Source organism: Manihot esculenta, chromosome 4, assembly GCF_001659605.2.
Source record: "Manihot esculenta cultivar AM560-2 chromosome 4, M.esculenta_v8, whole genome shotgun sequence".
NCBI classification, from domain to species: Eukaryota; Viridiplantae; Streptophyta; class Magnoliopsida; order Malpighiales; family Euphorbiaceae; genus Manihot; species Manihot esculenta.
In genome coordinates this window covers 32382837-32403715 of record NC_035164.2, presented here as the reverse complement: position 1 = coordinate 32403715, position 20879 = coordinate 32382837, and the positions used below count along the sequence as shown (strand labels likewise).

The following is a 20879-nucleotide window of genomic DNA, read 5'->3' as shown; positions in this document are numbered from 1 at the left end:
GGCCCCTTTTTGGCTTATCATATTATCGCACATTTTGCAGGTATAAACAAGTTGAGTTGGACTTGAGCTGGACTTTTTCTATGAACTCATGAGGTTTTCATTTTTTTTTTTTGTTGAGACAATGATCTCGCAAAGATTTAATGAATTGAGTATTAATAAGAGGAGTCTGGCATTTAGCTAAAAAATATGCTTGATCTTATATGACCTTTATTGTGTATGATTTATTTTTTTTAATTTATTTTGTTTAAAAAAAAAAACAAATTCTCGTGAATTTATGTAAAATTTTAAATCTTTTTTATTTAAAAAATTTATGCAAAAAATCTGAGTCTTAAATAATTCTCGAAAATATTAGTTCATATATAATTCTTAAATTTTCACACTAGATAGCACTTCATATTGGATTTGGTCCTGCATTGCCTTCTTGCTAATTAGTTTTCTTTTTCTAACCGGAGAAGATGAGTTGGCATGATGGTAGCTGTCCTCCTGTGCTGCTGCCATTCGCTTGGGGTTGGAGGTAGATGGGCTTGGACCAAAGCTTTACACTATGTTTAGGAAGGAGTTTTTAAGAGTAAGAATGAGATATGATTTTTTGAAAATAGTTTATTTATTTAAAAGGAAGGTTATTTCACGAGGTTACGATATTTGGAGATTCTAAAACCTTCAAAACAACTAAATTTTTAATTTACCAAATTAGCGGATTGAAATTTTTTTAAATGGTTACCTTCTTTTACTTTCTTTTAAAATCCATTTTTTGTCTCCATTTAAAATTACCTGTTAAACTAATAGAATTTTTGCACTCATAAGTTTAATTTTTTTATAATAAATATATTTAAATAAATTTAAAAAGTTTTAAGTTTTATTTTTTAATTTTCTATTTTCATTTAAAAAAAACTCGAGTAGAATTTCCTTTAATTTCTCCCCGTGTGTTGTGGGCGTGGTTTGAGCTATATCGTATCGTTACCTGCAATTTGAAATTTTTTTTTTAAAGAAAAAACATGAACTTTGTTTCCGCTGTCTATGCCCGCATGTCTACAAATAATAACCAGAGGGAAGGATTATTATTGCAGGGGCCCACATGGTGGGACCACGATCCGGTGAGACAAAAATTAAGAATTTTTCTGGTAAAAGAACTGGAATTATTTCTATATTTTTTAAACCATTTTTAATGCATATATGTCAAATTTAATGCATTATCACTTTGCATTGTTTGTTTTCCTTACATTAGCATCGTGTAATTTATCTTCGTTAGTTGGTCTTCTATTTATATTAATAAAAAAATACTATTACATTATTAAGAATAGCTTTGAAAAAACTCTTATAATTTTACATTTTATTGTTTAAAAATAAATAAAAAAATTATATTATTGAAGAAATAAATTCAAAATATTTATATTAGCATATTAACAATATAATAACTAGTTATATTATAATTTTTATATTAAAACTAAAATAGCAAGAAATTTTTTATTTTAACTAGTAAAGTAAAAGATTACTAAATTTGGAAACAAAGTATTAAAATAACAGTTATAATTATTTTTTTAATAAGTTTACATGTAACTAAATTTATCGATTAATTAGATTTTGTAAATATACTAAATTTATATGTCCAATGTACTGGAAAAAATGTGTGTTTGCGTGGTAAAAAGTACTAAAATTGAATTTATTTGATTAACTTTTATGTTTAGAAAAATAATATTTTTATTACAATATAATTTTTTTTTAAAAAATTATTATTATTATTTTTATATTATAAAAAATTTATTAATTAATTTATCAATTTTTAAAAATACATTAAAATATTTATAAAATTTTAAAATTTTCGTTTATTAATCAATTTTTTTAATAATTTTAATTATTAAATATTATAAAAAAATTTAATATAAAAAATTAATTGATAAATTTTTTATAGAATTAAAACATTAATGAATTTATTTAATTATAAAAATTAAATAATAAAATATTTAATGATTAAAGTTAATAAATAAATTTTTAAAATTTTAAAATTTTAGAATACTTTAATGTAATTTTCAGAGGTGGGAACGATTTACCAAATTGTAAAATTTATAATTTTTAAAATACTGAAAACAAAACGAAAACCTAACACCAGGGTAGCCAAACGTACACGTGTCAAGATTTAATCATAATTTCACACAAATTTCATGACACCAGGGTCAGATCACTATCCATACAAAGTCGCCGCAAGATACACGTGCCTTTATGCTCTGCCCCCTTGAGCTGAGAATGGAAAAGTGAAGCGTCGGTCTGGAGGAGCAGAATGCTCTGTAATCCATAAATCCCCCAATTTTCTCACATCCCAAAAATTAAAGAATAAACTTTTAGTAATTACTACTAATCATAACAAAACCCTTTTCTCTTCTGGATCTCTCCCTCCTCCCTCCTCCCTCCTCTCTTTCTCTCTAGGGTTTTTGCTTCTGCTTATCTTCGGCTCCCTGTAAGTCCTGAATATTTCTTCAATTTCGCTTCTGTATCATTTTGTGTATTAATGGGTTATGCATGCAAGCTAGGTTGGCTTTTTGGGTTCTTTCGTTTCTGTTCATATGCTTACTTTCCCACTTCTTAAAACTGTGTATTTAGATTTGATTATTAGGATTTATTTGTTTCTGGCTTTTTTTTTTTGAAAAATGTTTTAAGAAATGGGTCGAAAATTAGATGGTTTTGAAATATTATGCATTCTTTTTCTAGTGGGTCTTGGATAGCCAAGGGAATCATGTAGTTCAAATAATTTTATTACCTGCTCTAGGTGATGAACTATGAGATTTTTTGCAATCATTTTTCATTTTTACGGGTTTCAATTTATTTCCTGGAACGCAGTTTGTTTGTTAGTCTTCCCCTTTTTGTCAGTTCATGGGGTTCTTGCTGATTCTCGTTCTCACTTAAATTAATAGCCTTTTAAGCATTTGAAGGCTTCTCTTTTCCTCTTTTCCCCTTGTTTTGCATGTTTATGTTTATGCTCACTTATGGTGAACTTAATTTACAATCCCCCTTTTTGTGCAAGTTGGCTGCATTTCTTTTAAATCTGGGATTGTTTTTCCAATATTGAGCTTATTTTTCTGATATTCCTTGGGATTTCCATCATTCTTCTTCTTTTATAGAAAAGGTTTCTGTCTGTGGGTTACTAGTGAACTAGTTAAATCCTTGTCATCAATGAATTTACACTTGCAATGTCAAATTAAGGAAGTAGAGGGATAAGACATAACGATTTATTGGCATTTATATTTGGAACAATACTTTGGAAGGTGTAGTACGACATAGCTTGGAAGATAATTCACAGGTTTTCCTTGTTCAATGGCCTAATTAGTGTTATAGATCCTTTGGTCGATCTTTGTCTTTGTGTTACCAGCTAGATTTAGAATTGAAAAAAGGAATCTGGCTGTCCTGGAATCCTTGATTTAATAAAATGACAACATATTGAAGGCTGGAATTTTATTTATTTTGCCTGGTTCTGTTTTTTTGGGGATGGAAAATTAATAAGAAATTACTTGGCATAAATTCTTGAGATATCATCCCAGTGTTCCTGTTGCATAATAGGTTGCAACTTGCAAGTGATGTTCTTGACTAGAATTTTTGAGTATTATTTACATCCTCTACATGGAGAAACAGAACATTGGGTTAAATTCAGGATTTCAAGCATGGTATTTAGTTTACATAAACTTTTGGCAAGTTATATATGTTCAGAATAAAATAATAACAACTACTAAGCCTTAATCCTAATTGAGGTTCACATCAATATTCAAAATTTGTAAGCTTAGAATGAGTCTAATTTTTCTTAGCACTTGCTTTAAAAAAAGGAGATAACGTGAGGATTTCTCCAGAGCTACCATGTTGAATCTCTTTCTGTGATGGAAATTTATAGGGGATGATATCATACATATTTGGTTTACACCTTTTTATTCTCAGCAGTCTTTCCGCTTTGCTTTGTATAGATAACTGCTAGTTATCCTATGATGAGTGAGTTTGTAGTAGTTTGGTGGTCTTATATTTGAGAATGTATGCTCTTTGGATATGCAGATAAAACGTGCACTTCATTTTGTTAAGGAAAAGCAGTCAAGAGTAAGCTTTTTGCATTTTTTCATCAATGGGTGACGCAGAACATGCACTTCCCCCCTCGAAGAAAAGAGCTGCTGGACGTGAGATCTCAAAAGACAACCCTGGTCTGGATGATGAGGAAGATTCGGGAGAGCAAGAGACTGGAACTTTCAAGAGGGCCAGTGATGAGGTGCTGGCCAGCAGACGAATTGTGAAAGTTCGTCGCAATCAGATCTCATCAACCCCTTCATCTAATCCATTTGCTGGGATTCAGCTGGTTCCTCCTACCGAACCAACTACAGCAACTTCCGTGGCAGCAACCAAAGAAGTCACTACTAGTGAGAGAGTTTCAGAAGAAGGGAAAACCGATTCTGTTGAAGAAGCTGAAAAGGGCAAGGATGAGACTAGCAAGGAGTCAGAAAGCAAGGTTGAAGAGCCAGTAGCTGAAACTGCTGCAAAGGAGGAGACCACAGAGGATAAGGAGAATGATAATGTAGTCAACGAGGCAACCAAATCCACGCTTGATAAAGAAAAGGCAGAAGAAGATGACAAGATTCAGAATGAAAAAGCAGTGGGTGGAGAAGAGACGCTGAATAAAAAGGCAGCGGAGGGTGATAAGGAAAGTGAAGAGAAGAAGGACAGTGGTAATGAAAAAATAGATCCAAGTTCTGAAAGCACACGTTTGAGTTCATTCCAACAGCTTTCAAGTAGCCAAAATGCATTCACAGGGCTTGCTGGAACTGGATTTTCCACTTCAACATTCACCTTTGGTTCAATTCCTAATAAAGATGGGTCTCCATCAGGCCCTGGCACTGGTTCTTTGTTTGGGCAGAAAACTGACCAGGCTTCATTCGGCTTTGGTCTTTGTAATAATGGTAATTCCTCAATCTTCCAGACAACAGGGCCTTCTATTGTGTCAAAGAACGAGGGAGCCGGTTTTCCATCAATGCAAGAGGTTCCAGTTGAGACAGGAGAAGAGAATGAGAGAGTAGTTTTCTCTGCTGATTCAGTGTTATTTGAGTTCTTTAATGGTGTCTGGAAGGAGCGAGGAAAGGGGGAACTCAAGATTAATGTCTCAACAACTGGGACAGAAAGAGCCAGACTGCTTATGAGAGCTAAGGGTAACTACAGGTTAATTCTGAATGCAAGTCTTTACAGTGACATGAAGCTCACAAATATGGACAAGCGAGGCATCACATTTGCGTGCATTAATAGTACTGGTGAAAACAAGGATGGTCTTTCTACATTTGCGCTGAAGTTCAAGGATGGGTCCATAGTAGAAGAGTTCCGAACAGTTGTTGAAGCACATAAAGGTAAAACAGCTACAGATCTGAAGACTCCAGAGAATTCACCCAAGGCTTCTGATGATTGAAAGGAATGCTGCATTAATATACAGAATTCTTCCCCCTGGGCTGCTGGGACAAAAGAAGAAACTTATTTAACTTCTTTTGGAGTCCTTCTTGAACTGAACTCTATGTAGTAGGGTCTTAAAAGAGCTGGGTCCCTTGTTTTTGTTTTGCAACTTGAGCGTAGTTCTCAGGAGAATGTTATTACTTTGAATTTGGGGCAATCCTTGGGAGTGCATAAGTTGCAGCTCGAGAGAGAGACTTTAAATGTTTGACAATTTTATAGTTGCTCCCTCTAATAAGGGATGATATAAAACACCAAATAGCATATGTTGCCTGTTGATAGCTATGGTCGCATCATAGCTTTACCTTAATGTCATGATTAGGCTCTCTGATTAAAATGTCTTGCATGCGTAAGTTGTTTATTCTGCAGCTTCATAAACATGATCTTTGTTATGGATAATTTATTTTTATGAAAATTTATTAGTTGGTTTTTAAATTTTAAAAAATATATTAAAATATTTCTAAATTTATTAATTATAATTTTTTTTATTAATTTTAATTGTCTTTTTTACTATTTATTTTTTATAATAAAAAAATTATTAATTGATTTATTAATTTAATTAAAATTTTTTATTATATTAATTAATTAATAAAATTTTAAAATTTTATAGACATTATAATATATTTTTTAAAATTAATAAATTAATTATTATAGCGATCGAATAATAATTTTTTCCCTTTTATCTGTAGCAGGAGTAAGAAACAAGAATTGCTGATTTATCTTCTGTTAAGAAAGCATGTAGAAGTTACGTAGATGGCTTAGATAAGCAGCCATTTTTGTTACTTCTCAACTCTTATTCTTCTCTTGTATAAAGAAAAGGTTAAAAGCCACAAGTTACATGTTCTCTCTTTTTAGAATTACATTATGGTATTAGAGTTTTTTTTTATAATGTTTTATGGCAGCAAATAGTAGTACACATCCCTTGTAGAAACCATTCAATCCTTAATTTCTACATCCTAATGAAAATCCAACTTATATTCTACTTAATCTAATTATCACTTTTGGTCCAGAGCTCTGAGGATTGGCGTCCAAGCCCCCATTTTTTTCATGAAAAATATTTATTAAAAAATATATTTTTATATTTTTTAATGTTTAAAATACTTAAAAAAGTTTTTTCTTAATTTAAAAGAAAATTTAAATTATTTAAGAAAAATAATTAAAAAAGGTCACTTCTCATATTTTAAAGTTTTTTTCAAAACTTTTTATATATAAATTTATTAATATATTTTATTTTTTAAAATTAAAATTAAATAAAAAAATAAATTATTTTATTAAAAAATATTTTCCATAAAAATCTTTTTCAAATATAAATTATTTTTCCACGTAAGCTTTGAGGGTATGACCAAAGGTTATGTAGTTAGAAGATGTAATACCAAGGTACTTTTGGGGTTCACAAGTTCTCTTTCAAACAGAGTTGGGTTCCTAGTTTATGTCTCATTAATTGTAACGACAATAACTTAAAATAATTCTTAGCTAAATTTGATTTGGATTGTGATGATCTGATATTCAGAAAAATATGCTTTTATAAGGGTTTTGTGAATTTAGAAAAAATTTGGTTTTAGAGGAGAGTGTTTCCTCCCTTTTATCCTCTTTCTTCTCTGTCACGAGATATGACCTTTCTGCTACAGAACCATCTACCTCTTGGTGCAGGTTCGTACGTACAGACAACTCCAGGATCATCCCTATGTTAGGCAAACATTTAATTCCCTTCGGCGTGCGAGTGGACATAATTGCGAAATGACTGAACCCGCAGTCTTTTCTTCTTGTGACTGGACTTGAGGGAAAAGAACCAGAACCTAGAAAATAGTTTGTTTTAAGGCTGAAATGGGCTGGGCCGGTCTGATTGAGTAACTTAAATAGGAGTTCAATCAGGAGGATGGACGGGTTGGATCTGACTTATTCGGAGTTTAAGAGCATCCTAATTATGGACTGTTACTGTCGGTCCGGCCTCGTAATGAGACGGAAAAATTCAGCGGTGTGAATTCAAAATAAAATATATATATATTTATTCGTATCAATGAATTTTAAACCATAGTGAAATAAATATAGATGAATGTTTTCTTAATGTAAATATATAAATAATTTTTATTAATTAGAGAAATTTATCGGAGTATAATATATAATTAATTTTCTTAAGTTATTTTATCATAATTTCTGATGTTTAAAATACTTAAAGAATTTAATTAATAATAAATATTTTTCTGATTTAAGAAAAAAAAAAGATATTTTAAGAGAAATACTTTTTTCTGTTTTTCAAATAAAAAGTCATCTCTTAAAATTTTTAAATTAAAATTAAATAATAAAAAATAAAATATTTCTTTTGAAAAAATATATTTTACAAAAAATATTTTCTTAAATATAAGTAGTCTTAAGGTACAGAACAATAGCCCTTCTTTTTTGCCGTTTCACGCAAAGGCTCGTTTCCTGCTACACGTCACTTGATCAACTTTAGTTAGTCTTTTCATATGAATAATTTATTTTTAGAAACATATTGTAGAGAGGAATTATTACAATGAGTTACAGTTAATATTTTGGATTTCAAAATAAATTAATATAATTGCTAATATTAAAGTTTGGTATGCTTCATTTTTTTGATATTAGATTTTAAGGTCTATTGATTTAAATTAATTTAAACAGTTAAGTTTTGATATAAATTAAGAAAATATAATAAATTTAATTAAAACAATAAATTTTATCTCGGAATGTGGATTTTATCTCCCCTTTCAACGACGTCGTAAATATCTTTGTTTTTGTTTGTTTTCCTTTGTATTTTGGTAAGTGGACTTACACGAGGGAGAAGATTTGTCCTGCCTTTTTGTGGAATAGGGATTCATTGATGGTGTTTGCGACGCTTTTTGTTCAGTTGCATGTGTTGGTAACCTTTTCCTTGATGTGCAATGGTGGTTCTGTTTTTTCTAGTTTCTGAATAGCGGAATGTCTTCTTTTTCAGTCCTACGATGGTGCTTTTTCTCTAGTTTTCTTCTTTGAAGGAGGTTGTAGGTTTGCTCGAGGGTTTTCTTCCGGGTTTCAGTTAGTTTTTTACAACTTTAATGGCTACTTTTGGAGATCCTTGTAAGCCTTAATGGCGATTATGTATCTCAAGTGTCCGACGGGTTCAAAAAGGGAAGGAAACCGCACTAAGAAAGATGATGCAACTGGATCCGGATTTTGTTTACGAGTTATTTTTCCGGTCTAGAATTTCAGTTTGTTGTCTTCTTGGGCCTTAATTCTTAATATATGGGCTCCATGTAGTCTAGCCTCAGGCCTTCTTTAATGAAACTCATCTTAGAGGAAAGACAAAAAGGTAGGAGGAAGGGGGATGAGCATTTTCTCCGTAAATGAATTTAAAACCATTCATTGACCATACGTTTTCAAAGGGGAATCTACTTTGTTCATGTGCGCTATCATTCTGTCTCAACTGAGAAATCCACTCACAACACAGGACATGTGACTGCCCTGGCCCTCTTTCCCCAACCCTCTTATAATTCAAATTCCATTAAATTAAGAAATGTAAGATTATGGGAGAATGATGGAGTAAGATTTATTTATAGTGCTACCACCCCCCACCATTAATGGGCTTACCATATTTTGGAAAAAATAATAAAATATCTCAATGCTAGTTGGTGGCCTCCACCCATCAGTGCTCTGTGCTCATCAAGAATACAAGACAGCGTTATCATGTCTGTTTTTCCTTTTTCTTAACTACGGACAACATTATTATTCTAACATGCGAACCCGTGAACTTTAAATTGGTAATAAAGAAATGAAAAAAAAAAAAAAAAGAAGAAGAAAGTAGAATCTAGAACACAGCTACTGAATCTGCTACAACATGTTTTTTATCTATATATTATTTATATAATCCTTCAATTTTCTTTTTCTTGAAACTTGGCAACGTGAGTGAGAAATCAAACACAATTTAATCCAAGATCTATCATGGGTTTTATTCATTTTTCAAATATATGATACTGATTCATAGTAACACCAACCCACAAATCTTCAATCCTCTTAAGATCTTCATGGTGAGAAGTTCTTGGAACATCTGCTTGAGCAAGAATCCACACATTTTGCCACTTTCTCTTCCCCTGACAACCCATAAACGAACAAAATCAACCCACTAATTCTATAGCAATTATAAAAGTTAAAGAAAAATTTCCCTTTTCACTTGTGTCTATGAGAGAGATGAATAGTTAGCAATTTAATTACCTGGGTCTTGTTTGGTGCTGAAATTGGTGCACAAAGAGGAAGCACAACCAAACTTGCAGAAATAATGAGTTTGCTCTTTCCCGGTTAAAGAGGTGATGGATGATGGAATGATGCAATCTTTCAAACACTCAGCGCCACATGAAACTAGAGAATTACTAGTAGTAAGTACACATAAAAGGAAACAGCCCTTGTAGCAGTCACCGAAAGAAGAAGCATTTGACTGCCCGACAGCCATACCCAACACCATAAAAACCACCATGAGAGATCTAGCTCTTCTTTCCTCCATTGTCTTCATTTTCTCTTTCTAGATCAGCAGAAGAAAAGGATATTACGACAAAGGAGGATGAGGGGCAACTCTTTCTAGCTAGGCAGGGGTTTATATAAGTAGGCCTATGCATATCTCATCAATAAGGAGCTAGTGATAGAATCATATCACTGTCTCCACTCGCTTAAAATTAATTTTAGAGTTATGGAAATATATGGAGGTGTGGAAATATATCGAAGATATTTTGCAAAGAGTGATGGACTTAAAATCTTAGGTTTAATTAATTAATTTTTTAGATAATTATATTTTTTCAGATTTATAATTAGTTTTTTTTTCTTATTTTTTTTATAACCATTTATTTAACTTTTTTTCTCTTTCCGTCTTTTAATTTAATATAACCATTTATTTTTTTTATAACCATTTAATATAAAAAATATTTTAAAAGGTTTTCTGAGAATAAAATATGTGAACAACTATTAAATTTAATTTAATTAAGAAAAATTTAAATGAAAATTAATTTAATATTTTTAATTTTTATTATTTAAGTTAAAAAAATTGAAACTAAAGTTTAATTTATATTAAATAATAAATTACAAATAAATAAAAATCATACTTTTGTGCATAGCATGCGTCAGCATCATATATTTATTTATATATAGTTGAAGCAGCGAGCTTCATTATTCATTAATTATCAACACCTAGAGACTAGCGAGTGCTAACAACTCATCATGCCCTGTAATTCTTGGAGCATGCTCCTAAGCAAGAATCCACACAGCTTGCCACCTTGTCTTCATCTGAATAATATAAATTAATAGATAACAAACCACAAGGTTCAGAGAGAGTTCACTTGGGATTTGGTTAGAGCTAATATTACCACATATGGATACTGCAACCAAGCTTGCAGAAGGAGTGATTGGTATTTGTTTTATGGTTTAAAATGGCTGCTGATAGTTTTGGAGTAATATTTGGTTTAAATTAAATTAAAATTTTAGTTTAATTTTTATTTTTAAAAATTTTATTTATTTTGATTTGGTTTATTTTAATCGGAAAAAATCAATAAAATTAAATTTGAACCGATTAATAATAATAATATATTATTTTTAATAATATAGGGAGATTAAACTGTAACTAATATTGAAATATTTCAATTGAATTAAACTGAACTTGAATTAATTGATTCTGTTCACCAAACAACTATAAAAGGGTTTTATTGTACCTATTCACGTCTCATATCATTCCAGAGTACCAACGTTTTTATCTCCAAATTGCATATGGTTGATGTTAGCATGTAGTGTTAGTAGGATTTTAATGTATTAAAGAAGGTTCTAATATATTCCTAATTAGTAGGTTCTAGTATATTCTTGAAAATACTTTTGTATTTTTACATTCCTGTAAATAGATGTTCATGTACATACATTTAATGTACTTTTATAATATAGTACTCAATACATGTTGACTATTTTTTCATCAAGTAAGACTATTGATATGATTTTCTTTCAATATATTTTTATTTTTTGAAATGGGAATTGAATATCGGGAGACTTCTCAGATTTACTGAAATACATTTACCATCTCAGTTTTCTTTCAAAATATATATATACGCTATTAAATTTATTTTAGGCATGTAATGTTTCATGTAAGCTGCATTTGGCAGTAAATACCTGCTTAAATCGTGCTATTAATATCTCTTGCAACTACTAATCAACAAAATGCTAAGCTAACACTAAAACTGGTATATTTATAATACTTAAGGAGCCAGAGTCACTGTCATAGAATAAGATATTAAAAATAGAGAGGAGGAGAGAAGGAGAAGCACGGGAGATTTGCTATGGTTGGAATACTAATGATTCTTGTGGTATTATGGAGACAAGAAATGATAGCAACTGAAGATAATGAAAGTGACTGTTACGTCCTCTGCTATACACACTGCATAAACAACGAGCTCATTCCAATGGCGTGCACCTGCCAATGTTCTCATCAATGTGGCGTCCCAATTCACTTTGCAAGCTGCCTTCAACTTTCCCATGGTATGATTTGATCAATGATCACACTCAACTTGAGTTTCGTATTCCCCCACTTATTAGTATAATTCTTTGGATGACAGGCAAAGTTGGGAGCTGCTTGCTTGAATGCTGATCAGTTATTGACGCTTCATGTTATGAAGAGCAATGCATGGCTATAATACAATAAATAAAGGATGATTCAGGAATACTATAAGCACTTCAAACAAATTATTCAAAGCTAAAATGCTTCAGGTTCAATAGAGTTATGTGTTATACAAGTTTTAATAATATCCACTTTCATGCCCACAGATGTATATCTATCTATCTATCTATCTATCTCGAAGAAGAAGAATAATGCTCAGTCTCCTGTCTCCTGCTCCAGTTCTGCATCTTCTTGGATTTGGGCTTGTGTTCTTCCACCAAAAGTAGAAGCATTCCGTTCGCAAAAGCTACTCTTCAAGGTTGGGATTATTGAAGCTTCTCCTCTGGACATCTGTGTCCTTTTTGCTTCTCTTTTGATGAGACAGTAAAACGTGCATCTTTTGATTCATTGTGATCTCTTTGGTAATGGTGAATGGTCTTATATGATTCTTGGCTGTCTCTTAGGTCACAAAAAGCTCTTTATTGGGATTATTTGTTTCTTCTTATCATTTTCAAGTTATATTTCTTCGGAGAACAGATGTCTTTTTTCTTAACTGCGGACAACGTTATAATTCTAACATGCGAATACGCGAACACGTGAACTTTAAATCGGTAATAAAGAAATTTAAAAAAAAAAAAGAAGAAGAAGGACAAAGTAGAATCAAGAACACAGCTTCTGAATCTGCTAATATATTATTAATATAGCCTTCATTTTTCTTTTTCTTGAAACTTGGCAATTTGAGTAAGAGATCAAACACAAATTAATCAAAGATCTATATGGGTTTTATTAATTTTTCTATGTATGACACTCATTCATAGCAACACCAACCCACAAATCTTCAATCCTCTTAAGATCTTCATGGTGAAAAGTTCTTGGAACATCTGGTCGAGCAAGAATCCACACACTTTGCCACATTCTCTTCCCCTGACAACCCACAAACAAACAAAATCAACCCACTAATTCTATATCAATTATAAAAATTAAAGAAAATTATCCCTTTTCACTTGTATCTATGAGGGAGAGAGAGATGATTAGTTAGTAATTTAATTACCTGGGTCTTGTTTGGTGCTGAAGTTGGTGCACAAAGAGGAAGCACAACCAAAGTTGCAGAAGTAATGGGTTTGCTCTTTGGCAGTTGAAGTGGTGAGGGATGATGGAATGATGCAATCTTTCAAGCACTTAATGCCACATGAAATGGGAGAATGACCAGGAATAATCATACATTTAAGGAAGCAGGCCGCGTAGCAGGTTTGGAGAGAAGCAGTTGACTGCCCGACAGCCATACCCAACACCACAAAAATCACCATAAGGGATCTAGCTCTTCTTTCCTCCATTGTCTCCACTTTCTCTTTCTAGATCAGTAGGAGAAAAGGATGTTATGACAAAGGGGGATGAGTGGCAACTCTTTCTAGCTAGGTAGGGTTTTATATATGTAGACCTATGCATATCTGAAGCAACCTGGAGATAGAATTACATTCACCATGAAAAAATAATAAAAAAATAAATTTTTTGCTTGCCATATTTTAATTTTCACATGCCATATTTAAAAATATTTCTTCCATATTAGAATAAATTTTCCTTAATTAAAAATATTTTTTCTATATTAGAATAAATTTTCCTTAATTAAAAATATTTTATCCATAATTAATTTTTTATTTCCTTAATTAAGAAAATATTTCTTTCCATATTTGAATTTTTTACTTTTTCTTATTTGGATTTTTTCCCTTTTTTGTTTCTTTTCCTTTTTTTTAAAATTTGATAAATACACTCGAAAAAAAAAAATCCAACCCTCTTAATTTCTTTACCTTTTGATATGCAAGTCTCTTATTTGTTAAACCTGTGAAGCATATGATAAAAGTTTATTTAAAAATAGAGGCCTGTTAGAGTGTCTTAAAAATACTTTGCAAAGTGTGATGGATCTAAAATCCTTAAAATAATTCCCTTTTTTTTGTTTGCAATTAATTCTTTTCTCTTTATTTCTTTTTTTATAGGTATTTGTTTAACTTGTTTCTCTCCCTTTTTTGTTATTTTAGGACTTGAATTATCTTTTATTTTTTACGCACTTTACCTAATATTTATGTAATTAAATTAATAAATTAGATAATTCATTTGATAATTTAAAATCAACTTTAACCCGATAAAGATATTGTTACATATGTTTAAGGAGTGATTTACATTTTGGCATGAAAGTGAGTAAGTAGTAATGACTCCAGGGTAACATGTCCAGAAATCGGACATTAAAGATGCATATTTAGAAATCTAGTGATACCTTTTTTTTTATCTATTAGAACGTTCTTATCTTTTAGCAGATCTATTAAAATGTCTTTATCATTTCTCTCCATCAATAAAATAGTCTCTCTTTCTTCTCCTCCTTCTCCTCTTTCTTCTCCTCCTTCTCCTCTTTCTTCTTCTCCTCCTCCTTAAAAAAAAAGAAAAAGAAAAAGAAAAAGGAGAAGAATTTGAAGAAGAAAAAGAAGAAGAATTTGAAGAAGAATGTGAGATTCAACTGCTTCCTATCTCACATCGATGGAATACGGAAAATTAAAATTGTATATAATAGGTAGCACAAAACTATTAAATAACTTGTGTTAACTATTTTGGATCAAGTGGAGAGTGAGTTCAAAAGTTATTTGGGTCAGTTTGGGCCGGACTGTTTCAATTGGTATCAGAGCTAGGGGTGAGCAGTATTCGGTTCAAACCGAAAAAACCGACCGAACCGAACCGATTTGAAAATTTAGTTTGATTTTTTATACATTTCGGTTCGGTTCGATTTTTAATTTCAGAAATTTCAGTTATTTCGGTTCGGTTCGGTTTTGATCAGAAAAAAACCAAAAAAACCGAACCGAACCGATTAGTGATAATAATATATTTTTTCAATAATATAGAGAAATTAAATCATATTAAGATTAAAATATTTTAATTAAATTTTAAAATATTAAAAATAAAGTGTAAAAAATAAAAAAATTATTAAAAATCGAAACAGATCAAACCGAACCGAATCAGATTGGTTCAGTTCGATTCGGTTTCTGACCAAAATCGGTTCGGTTCGATTTTCATAAACACTAAAATTTTGGTTTTCGGTTTATTCTATTCGGTTCGGTTCGGTTTTGAACCGAACCGACCGAATGCTCACCCCTAATCAGAGCCACCCTGAATTAGAAAAATTGTACAAAGTTAGTGGACCTGCGAGGAAAGGGCTACCTGTGTGAGACGAGGTAGAGCCGCCCGAGACACTAGCGAACCACAATACCTAAGGGTTCAGTCCTGATTTAGCAATTGTATCTGATTCAGTTGCGACGAGGACGTCGCAAATTTAGCAGGAGAGAGTGCACATCGGCAGAATACGGAAAATCAAAATTGTATATAATAGCTAGCATGAAACTACTAAATAACTTGGGTTAACCCATTTGGGCCAAGTGGAAAGTGGGTCTAAAAATTATTTGAGTCATCTTGGGCCGGGCTGTTTCAAAGAAGAACCGCCTCCTTCTCCTCCTCCTCTTCCTCCTTAAAAAAGAAGAAGAATCGAAGAAGAAGAAGGGGACAACTTGGTTTTTTCTACATTTTTAACTGCAAAAATAGACGAAATAACTATTTTGTTAACGGAGAGAAAAAATAAAAACGTTTTAATAGATTCCTGAAAATGTAGGGATTGACTTGTTAACAATGGTAATATCTAAGGACTGAATAGTAAATCTCTCTATATATAAAATCATTTATTTGGTATGGTTCAGGTATGATTTCAGTATGATTTTTAACAATTATTTGGGTTAGTTTGGCTGGCCTGTTTCAAAGAAGGACCTCCTCCTCTTCCTCCTCCTCCTCCAAAAAGAAGAAGAAGAAAAAGAACCAGAACCGAAGAAGAAGAGAAAGAAACAGAAGAAGGGGACAATTTGGTTTTTGCTATATCTTTAATTGCAAAAATAGACGAAATAACTATTTCGTTGACGGAGAAAAAATATAAGAACGTTTTAATAGGTTTCTGAAAATGTAGGAATTGACTTGTTAACAATGGCAATATTTAAGGACTGAATAGTAAATCTCTCTCTATATAAAATCAGTTATTTGGTACGGTTCAGGTATGATCTCGGTATGATTCTTAACAAGAAACTAGATCCATAACCAAATAGTTAAATAATATTATTACGGTTCAGTTCCTGCAATATTAATTCTTTTCAATTTCAATACGGTATGGTTTTATGGTTCATCTCAATTTGGAGCCCTCAAAAATTATGCACAACCCTACCTAGACCATTGGAGTATGAATCTGTTTGTTTGCCGCTTTCATTAGAGCGGCAACTCATCTCCTCATCAGCTCTTCACCAGATGTGAAAATATTTTTATTAAATCTCGAACATCTCACAAATAACTATTTTATTTTTATTTATATTTGTTTATAGTTTTTTACTATGTATAATTTAACAATTTATAAAATTAAGATTTGAATTCTTAAAATATTATCATATAATTTTAGTAATATAATTTATAAGACTATATTAAAAATGTATGAGATATAAAACATATTATTAAAACTATATAATGGAATCATAATATCACTAAAATCATTAAACAATATATATGTATATAATCGGTTATTCGATACAATTCAAATATGATTACGATATGGTTCTTAACAAGGAACCATAACCATAACCATAACAAAATAGTTAAATAATATTATTATGGTTCAGTTCCTACGACATTAATTCATTTTCGATTTCAGTATGGTACGGTTCTTTGGTTCAGTTCCGTTCAAAGTCCTCAAGAATTATGTACAACCATGTCTAGATTATTACTTTATGGATTAAGAAGGATAGTAGATCCCTGGTAAAGGCAGCTTGTGCAACTACGTCTTTCTATTTGTTTACCACTTTTATTAGGGTGGCGACTCATTTTCTCAATTTTTTATAGGATGCGAAAATATTTAAGTTATATAATAGTATTATAGGAAAACGAAACCCTAATCAGTTGCATAGAATTGGTGTACCTATAATATATTGCCAAGTTGATGGATAAAGAATAAGTGTTACTCTCAGCCAAATTTTTTATCAAGAAATATTAAACTGCTAACTGTGCAAAGCTTATAAATATCAAGCAGCTCTTATTTATATATACAGAAATTGGAAAGTCGGATTTGAAAAAGAAAAATGAAATAGGCAAGTGTTTGTTTTTTTTTTAAAAGAAGAAAAGAAAATAGGCGTTTAATTTGTAAGAATATTATGGACAACATTATAATTGTAACATGCGATCCTGTCAGCTTTAAATCTGTAATAAAGAAATTTAAAAAAAAAAAAAAAGAAGGAGAAAGTGCAATCAAGAACACAGCTGCTGAATCTGCTGATATATTATTAATATAGCCTTCATTTTTCTTTTACTTGAAACTTGGCAATTTGAGTGAGAGATCAAACACAAATTAATCAAAGATCTATCATGGGTTTATTCATTTTTCAAATGTGTGATACTCATTCATAGTACCACCAACCCACAAATCTTCAATCCTCTTAAGATCTTCATGGTGAGAAGTTCTTGGAACATCTGGTCGAGCAAGAATCCACACACTTTGCCACATTCTCTTCCCCTGACAACCCACAAACAAACAAAATCAACCCACTAATTCTATATCAATTATAAAAATTAAAGAAAATTATCCCTTTTCACTTGTATCTATGAGGAAGAGAGAGATGATTAGTTAGTAATTTAATTACCTGGATCTTGTTTGGTGCTGAAGTTGGTGCACAAAGAGGAAGCACAACCAAAGTTGCAGAAGTAATGGGTTTGCTCTTTGGCAGTTGAAGTGGTGAGGGATGATGGAATGATGCAATCTTTCAAGCACTTAATGCCACATGAAATGGGAGAATGACCAGGAATAATCATACATTTAAGGAAGCAGCCCGCGTAGCAGGTTTGGAGAGAAGCAGTTGACTGCCCGACAGCCATACCCAACACCACAAAAATCACCATAAGGGATCTAGCTCTTCTTTCCTCCATTGTCTCCACTTTCTCTTTCTAGATCAGTAGGAGAAAAGGATGTTATGACAAAGGGGGATGAGTGGCAACTCTTTCTAGCTAGGTAGGGTTTTATACATGTAGACCTATGCATATCTGAAGCAACCTGGAGATAGAATTACATTCAGCATGAAAAAATAATAAAAAAATAATTTTTTTGCTTGCCATAGTTTAATTTTCACATGCCATATTTAAAAATATTTCTTCGATATTAGAATAAATTTTCCTTAATTAAAAATATTTTTCCATATTAGAATAATTTTTCCTTAATTAAAAATATTTTTTCCATAATTATTTTTTTATTTCCTTAATTAAGAAAATATTTCTTTCCATATTTGAAATTTTTTACTTTTTCTTATTTGGATTTTTTCCCCTTTTTGTCTTACCTTTTTTGTTTCTTTTCCTTTTTTTTTTTTAATTTGATAAATACACTTGGAAAAAAAAAATTTAACCCTCTTAATTTTTCTACCTTTTGATATGCAAGTCTCTTATTTGTTAAACCTATGAAGCATATGATGAAAGTTTCTTTAGACATAGAGACCTGTTATGTCTTGAAAATACTTTGCAAAGTGTGATGGGTCTAAAATCCTTAAAATAATTCTTTTTTTTTTTGTAATTAATTATTTTCTCTTTATTTCTTTTTTATAGGTATTTGTTTAACTTTTTTCTTTCCCTTTTTCATTATTTTAGGACTTGAATTATCTTTTATATTTTTACACACTTCACCTAATATTTATGTAATTAAATTAATAAATTAAAAAATTCATTTAATAATTTAAAATCAACTTTAACTCGATAAAGATATTGTTACATATACTTAAGGGGTGATTTACATTTTGGCATGAAAGTGAGTAAGTAGTAATGACTCCAGGGTAACATGTCCAGAAATCATAAATTAAAGATGAATATTTAGAAACCTAATGAGATCTTTGTTTTTTTTCAAATCTATTAAAACGTCCATATCATTTCTCTTCGTCAACAAAATAGACTCTCTTTCTTCTCCTCCTCCTCCTCCTTAAAAAAAAGAGGAAGAAGAAGAAGAAGAAGAAAAAGAAGGAGAAGAATTTGAAAAAGAAGAAGAACAAGAACCGCCTCGACTGTGCGGTTGTCGAGACCGGTCAAAAATAACCTTTTTGGTTATTCATAATTTTACAACTGCAGATCGTGGTAAAAGGATCCAATCCACAGAAATTGATACTTACGTATTTTTCTATCAATGACTAGTAGATAAACTGAAAATAAATAACAAAGGGAGGGTTTTGAGGAACTAAACTAGAATTAAAAGCAATAGAGTAAGCAAATAATAAAGTAAACGAAATTCAATAATGAGAAAAGTCTAGTTGAAGCGTTGGATCCACTTCAGTTGTTGGGATTGATCATTGACACTTAGGTTCTTTTATTTGATTCAATAAATTAGATAAGGGGGTGGAAGACGCTTCTCACCACTATGTCTCTCCTTAGGCATAGATTAGCTACGAAACATTCTCTAATTAATCACTAATCAACAAGTTACCAAGAAACATCCTTGGGACTTTATATTTATACAACTGTTAATTGAATTAAGAAATAGAGAAACTTAATTCTAGCTACCCAAATGCATGATGATATTGCTAGATTATGTAATCTCCTTGGTTTTTACACTAAGAGTTACTGGTTGTTGAATAATTCAAGCAATTACGGACTTAAACTACCCAAACTTAACAAATTATCACTTTGCAATTAAGAATAAATGGACCCTATTGATCTAAACAACAAAGTAACAATAGAATTAAGTATGAAATTGCATAAATATTGATAAATAAAATATGAACATCATAGGTTCATATCTCCCAATCCTTTAACAAACTGAAGTTTCACCTAATTTTCAACTAGAAAAAGGGGTTTCAGCCACTCATGGCTGAAACTAACATTAAAATCAAAGAAAGAAAATAAGAATGGCCAAGCGCGGCTGCTGGTGTGGTGATCTCCCCGAAGAGAATTCTCTCTTTGGTTGCTGGATGGCTCTTTATTTATATCTGAATGTGAAGTCCTAAGTTCCCTTGATTTGATGGAGTTATTTTCCAATTTGGATTTGGATTCCTTTTGGCAATTGAATTTTCTTGCGATTTAGACTCCTTGATGGGCGGGATTGTGTTGCTGAGCTGTTCTTGTGAGTCGCTAAGGTGTCTTTAAGTGTTTGGGATAGGATAGACTTCTGAAAGTTTAAATTTCTGATTTTTCGCTTTTCTGTTGTTTTCTGCTGCAAAATCTGTTTGTCCGACTGTTTGGACAAACAACCTGTAACACCCCGGAAACCGGTACCTCTCTGTAATGGCCCAAAGTGCTCGGCACTAGGATTCAGATCGGCTTAAGGCCGCCTAGACCCGTAGTAAGCCTGCTATGAACTCTGTGTACCTGTTAAAATCCCATACATGATCCGACTGGACTGCTATTCTTTAAAACTTTTTCTGTAAAACTACCAGACTTAACCTTTAAAACATCAGACATCTCAATCTGAAATAGCCCTCAGGGCTAAACCAGTGATATTCTACCAAGTAACCTCCATGCACTATGCTCTGAAACATAGAACCCACTCTGTAGGGTCAGCATATCTTAAGTTAACCTTGGCTACCATAGAGTCACAGGAATCAAACCTGGTCTTCCCTCTGCACTGGTCTTGGGTCAAGGGACTTAAACCCTGTCTTCCCTCACAGTTATAATTCACTGGGTTTTCGAAACATAACATTTATTAAGTCTGTTTTGACTCATTTCTCATCAAGAAACATAAAACATGAGACATGCAAATACTAGGGATCAACACACACTA

General features: G+C 31.6%; 3 protein-coding genes across 3 annotated transcripts; 1 reads left to right on the top strand and 2 right to left on the bottom strand.

The window, feature by feature from the left end:
• The first annotated feature begins 2215 nt into the window (after window positions 1-2215).
• LOC110613690 (nuclear pore complex protein NUP50A) lies at window positions 2216-5723 on the top strand. The gene is made up of 2 exons (XM_021754931.2): window positions 2216-2452; window positions 4030-5723. The coding sequence occupies exon 2, from the start codon at window positions 4097-4099 to the stop codon at window positions 5417-5419; it is 1323 nt and encodes a 440-aa protein (XP_021610623.1). The 5' UTR covers window positions 2216-2452; window positions 4030-4096; the 3' UTR covers window positions 5420-5723.
• A 3548-nt stretch (window positions 5724-9271) lies between these two features.
• Window positions 9272-10043, bottom strand: LOC110613234 (thionin-like protein 2). The gene is made up of 2 exons (XM_021754258.2): window positions 9661-10043; window positions 9272-9539 (listed from the first exon to the last, which is right to left on the bottom strand). The coding sequence occupies exons 1-2, from the start codon at window positions 9953-9955 to the stop codon at window positions 9472-9474; spliced, it is 363 nt and encodes a 120-aa protein (XP_021609950.1). The 5' UTR covers window positions 9956-10043; the 3' UTR covers window positions 9272-9471.
• Window positions 10044-12745: 2702 nt separating this feature from the next.
• Window positions 12746-13456, bottom strand: LOC110613102 (thionin-like protein 2). The gene is made up of 2 exons (XM_021754049.2): window positions 13122-13456; window positions 12746-12994 (listed from the first exon to the last, which is right to left on the bottom strand). Exons 1-2 carry the CDS (start codon window positions 13402-13404, stop codon window positions 12927-12929), a joined length of 351 nt encoding a protein of 116 aa, XP_021609741.1. The 5' UTR covers window positions 13405-13456; the 3' UTR covers window positions 12746-12926.
• Between the last annotated feature and the right edge of the window lie 7423 nt (window positions 13457-20879).

Excerpts from the sequence above, each read along its gene's own strand:
- LOC110613690 (XM_021754931.2), top strand. The coding sequence starts at position 4,097 with ATGGGTGACGCAGAACATGCACTTCCCCCCTCGAAGAAAAGAGCTGCT.
- LOC110613234 (XM_021754258.2), bottom strand. The coding sequence starts at position 9,955 with ATGAAGACAATGGAGGAAAGAAGAGCTAGATCTCTCATGGTGGTTTTT. Across the intron at positions 9,540-9,660 it reads CAGCACCAAACAAGACCCAG|GGGAAGAGAAAGTGGCAAAA; the intron begins GTAATTAAATTG and ends ATGGGTTGTCAG.
- LOC110613102 (XM_021754049.2), bottom strand. The coding sequence starts at position 13,404 with ATGGAGGAAAGAAGAGCTAGATCCCTTATGGTGATTTTTGTGGTGTTG. Across the intron at positions 12,995-13,121 it reads CAGCACCAAACAAGACCCAG|GGGAAGAGAATGTGGCAAAG; the intron begins GTAATTAAATTA and ends GTGGGTTGTCAG.